General features: G+C 47.7%; 1 protein-coding gene across 1 annotated transcript in view; it reads left to right on the top strand.

The window, feature by feature from the left end:
* The window catches only part of LOC104494408 (ras-related C3 botulinum toxin substrate 1-like), an 8,272-nt gene extending 6,463 nt beyond the window's left edge, over window positions 1-1,809 (top strand). The window contains exons 5-7 of the mRNA XM_010137228.1: window positions 205-267; window positions 881-1,040; window positions 1,178-1,809. Of these exons, the coding sequence (XP_010135530.1) occupies window positions 205-267; window positions 881-1,040; window positions 1,178-1,308 (354 nt within the window). The 3' untranslated portion in view covers window positions 1,309-1,809. The remainder of the gene's footprint in view (window positions 1-204; window positions 268-880; window positions 1,041-1,177) is intronic.
* The last annotated feature ends 1,969 nt before the right edge of the window (window positions 1,810-3,778 follow it).

Genomic DNA, 3,778 nt, shown 5'->3' on the forward strand with positions numbered 1-3,778 from the left:
GAACCTGACTGCAGCCGATTTGTCGCTGGCTTCCCCCACCCTTTGTGGCTGCCTGGGAATGGATTTCCTGGTGGAAAGTGACCTCCAGTTGTGTGGGGCTGTATCGCCCACCGCGCAATAGAGGTGCTGTGGCGGTACCTGTTTGGGGTGGTGAGATTTCGCCACGGCTGCTCTGCTGGGCTAACTGCTATCGATGTTTTGTAGGACGTCTTCTTAATCTGCTTTTCCCTTGTGAGTCCCGCGTCCTTCGAAAATGTCCGTGCTAAGGTAAGTACAAGCTTACACTCCCTTTATTCCCCAGAGTTCAGCACAGCGTTCATGTTGCAGCAGTTTACAACTCAGCAGTGCGGCCCTGTGCAGACCTCGCAAAAGAGGGGGGGGCGGGATGTGCTCCATGGGTGGGGGACGTGCTCTTAATCTGCTTTTCCCTTGTGAGTCCCGCGTCCTTCGAAAATGTCCGTGCTAAGGTAAGTACAAGCTTACACTCCCTTTATTCCCCAGAGTTCAGCACAGCGTTCATGTTGCAGCAGTTTACAACTCAGCAGTGCGGCCCTGTGCAGACCTCGCAAAAGAGGGGGGGGCGGGATGTGCTCCATGGGTGGGGGACGTGCAGGTCAGGGTTTTTCTGGCGTGTGGAAAAAACGCGGCCCTTAATAGGGTGAGTTTTTGCATTGTGTGGAAATACCTGCTGGCTTCGTTAAACACGTTCTGCGGCTGGATGCTCTTCTCCAATACTGCCTTAATGGGCCCGTCCCGTCCCCCGCTACTCTTTGACTGACTGTTGGAAGTGTCACGAAGGCCTGTGAGCCTTTCGGGTGTAACGTTTGAGAGCTGTCGTGGACACCTGCCCACGCACAACCTGCGCTGGTTTTTTTTGCAGTGGTATCCTGAGGTGCGGCACCATTGCCCCAACACCCCCATCATCTTAGTGGGCACCAAACTCGATCTGCGGGATGATAAGGACACCATTGAGAAACTGAAGGAGAAGAAGCTGACTCCTATCACCTACCCACAGGGCCTGGCCATGGCAAAAGAGATCGGTATGGCGGCAGCAGGGTGGTTGTTGATTGGATCTAAACGTTGTTTGAGGACGATGTACCTTAATTAAAATAAAGGCATTTGTTGGGGAGGTGGCAGGAGCAGTGCTGCTTTGTAACTGCCGTTTGGCTTCCCCCAGGTGCAGTGAAGTACCTAGAATGCTCAGCACTGACGCAGCGAGGCCTCAAGACAGTGTTTGACGAAGCCATCCGAGCAGTCCTGTGCCCCCCTCCCGTAAAGAAGAGGAAGAGAAAATGTCTGCTGCTGTAAACGCTGCCCTCCCCCCCACTCCACACCCCGTGCTTTGCTCGGAACAATGGAGCATTCACACTCAATGCCAAGTTTTTCTGTTATAAATTAGTTCTCTTCCATAAATTCTTGAACCAATCAACAATTTCATGGTTTCCTTTGTCTAATGACAGTTACCTTGCATTCTTCTCAAAGCAGACTCCTGAAAAGACAAACCCATGTAAAGCCTTATTTTTAAAATCCTGTTCTTGCTCGATTAAGTGTTGCCAAACTATCTGCTGAACTAAGTTGCATTGTTGTGCTACAAACACTAAGCACTAAACTGATTTTTAAAGATTCTTCTCGAAGATGACTCTAACTTCTGGTAGGAAATGCAAAAACACTTTCTAGTTTTTCACAGTAAGTAACAGTATGGTTAACAGCAAAACACTGCACTCGACTGTGGTTTATTAGCCGACGTTCTCTCGACCCGCAGTCCTTGCCGAGCGTTGTGTACCAGACCTACAGCTCTGACAATGGCTGACACCCCAGTCACGGTGTGGAACGCCCTCTCCTCGCGGAGGGCGCGGGTGTGATCTAGTTCTTGCTGCTGTGATTAAGAACTGACTGTTTTACTGCGGTGTAGGAGCTAGTCCGTTGGACAGCGGTGTACTGTGATGGATAGAGGACACACGGGATCAAGCAGTAGTGCCAGACAGTATTTTTACACTGTACAGCTGACTCACACTACACTGCCAGCGTGGTTGAACCTGAACTGACGTTCAGTGCAGGTGAAAATCAGGGACCAGTCGCCAGAGGTGCAGTAGTGGAGGAGAGGTTGGTGTTCACAGGTGAAGTCCTTTGGGTCTCAAGCAGGGCATTCATTAGGTACAACGCGAACCAGTTGTCCCACAACTGTTGTGTAGTCAATGCTTTTCTTGTAGAATCTCTTCTTTATAACTGGTATTTTAAAACCTTCCTGGTAGTAGAAATTTGCCTTTTTTTTTCCTTTGTAGCGTAGAAAGTTCAGGCATACCCTCCTTATTTTCCTGTTATTTCCGGCCCAGTAAGTTATACGCTTTCTGAGGTGCTTTTAGTCTATTAACTAGGTGTAAAAATCATGTGAAGCAGCTTTACACATTTTAGTAATTTTTGTATTTTAAACCTCTACAAACTATGAACCTTCTCAAGTATCGCTGTTTGCCAGATCCCCCCACCACCGTAAAGTTACTAATGCAGACGAGTGTTCTTGATGTCACTACGTGTTCATGTGCAGCATAGAGTGAGTAATGGTGACCTGGGTCTGTGAGGTTCTGTAAACTAGTGCTAATGTTCTGTACCTTCTCAACGGGCAGGAAAAGTGTTGAACTACAGCCTTTCAACCACTAAAGCAAAATCTAAAAATAAAAGTTGCGAAATGGTGATGTTTTTACATTGATCTTTTGCTAATGCAGTTAGCAGTATGTTTTGCATGTTTGACTTAATAAATCCTTGAATCACATGTGGTAAAGTTTGAGTTTCTGAGCACGTGTTCTCATTCCTGTACCACTGGGAATAAGCTGCTGCCACGTTCCTCTGGTGCTAGCAGCAGCGAGGGGTGCTCGTCTCCTCGGGCCGGGGTGTACTCCAGGCTCCTTCAGCGGTGCCCTGATGTTCAGAGCCAGAATTACAGACGGTACCTGGCAGCGTTTCTTTGGAGGCCTGTCGGTATCTGCGTCAACACGAGCAGCTGCTGCCGCCTACACAGCGTTAAAAGCTGGAGGAAAAAATACCTGTTTCACTCTGTTCGGTGCAAACAAAAGCACTTAGTATTTTCCTCTAAAGCCATTACTTGAACGGTTTGTAAAACGATGACTCTGGCGCAGCAGAGGTTGTGCTTAAACACAGCAGGTTTTAGCCTTTTAAAGTTCCAGCTGCGCTCCATGCTTGCCGGATGCCCCCTGCAGGGCAGCAGCGCTCCCGCCTGCACCGTGGGTGCACGATGTGTGCTGACTTCCCTCGCTGCGCAGCCTCCGCTCTGCACAGCATCGACTAGTAACGCTCATCTCGCACCCCCCCACCTGAACACAGGGAGCCGGGGTTGTAGAGGGCAGTTTATTTTCTCTCTCTGTATTAAGCATGACAGCAACACCAACCACGCAATTATTCTCAATCACATTGTATTACTTACTTCAATCAACTTTTTTTAAAAGAACAAATGCTGCTGAGCCTTAAAAAAAAAAAAAAAAATTAAAACAGTTGCACACTAGAGACAATTCACTTGTTTAAAATCAGTACAACCAATTACACTTTCTGGCAGAATTAGATTGGTGCTCTCAGCCCTCAGAGCTGGAGCCTAATACGATGCTGTTTTTTTTTTTTTTTTTTTTTCCCCAGTAAGTACTTGTAGTATTAGTTCAGTTTAAAATGAATGAAAGTAGTCACGTGGATCAACCAGTACAAAAGACAGGTAAAGAATATTGCACATGTAGAGCCAAGCAGCATTTAACCACAACACTCCCCCACTTCCCCA

Source organism: Buceros rhinoceros, unplaced genomic scaffold (assembly GCF_000710305.1).
Source record: "Buceros rhinoceros silvestris isolate BGI_N320 unplaced genomic scaffold, ASM71030v1 scaffold20145, whole genome shotgun sequence".
NCBI classification, from domain to species: Eukaryota; Metazoa; Chordata; class Aves; order Bucerotiformes; family Bucerotidae; genus Buceros; species Buceros rhinoceros.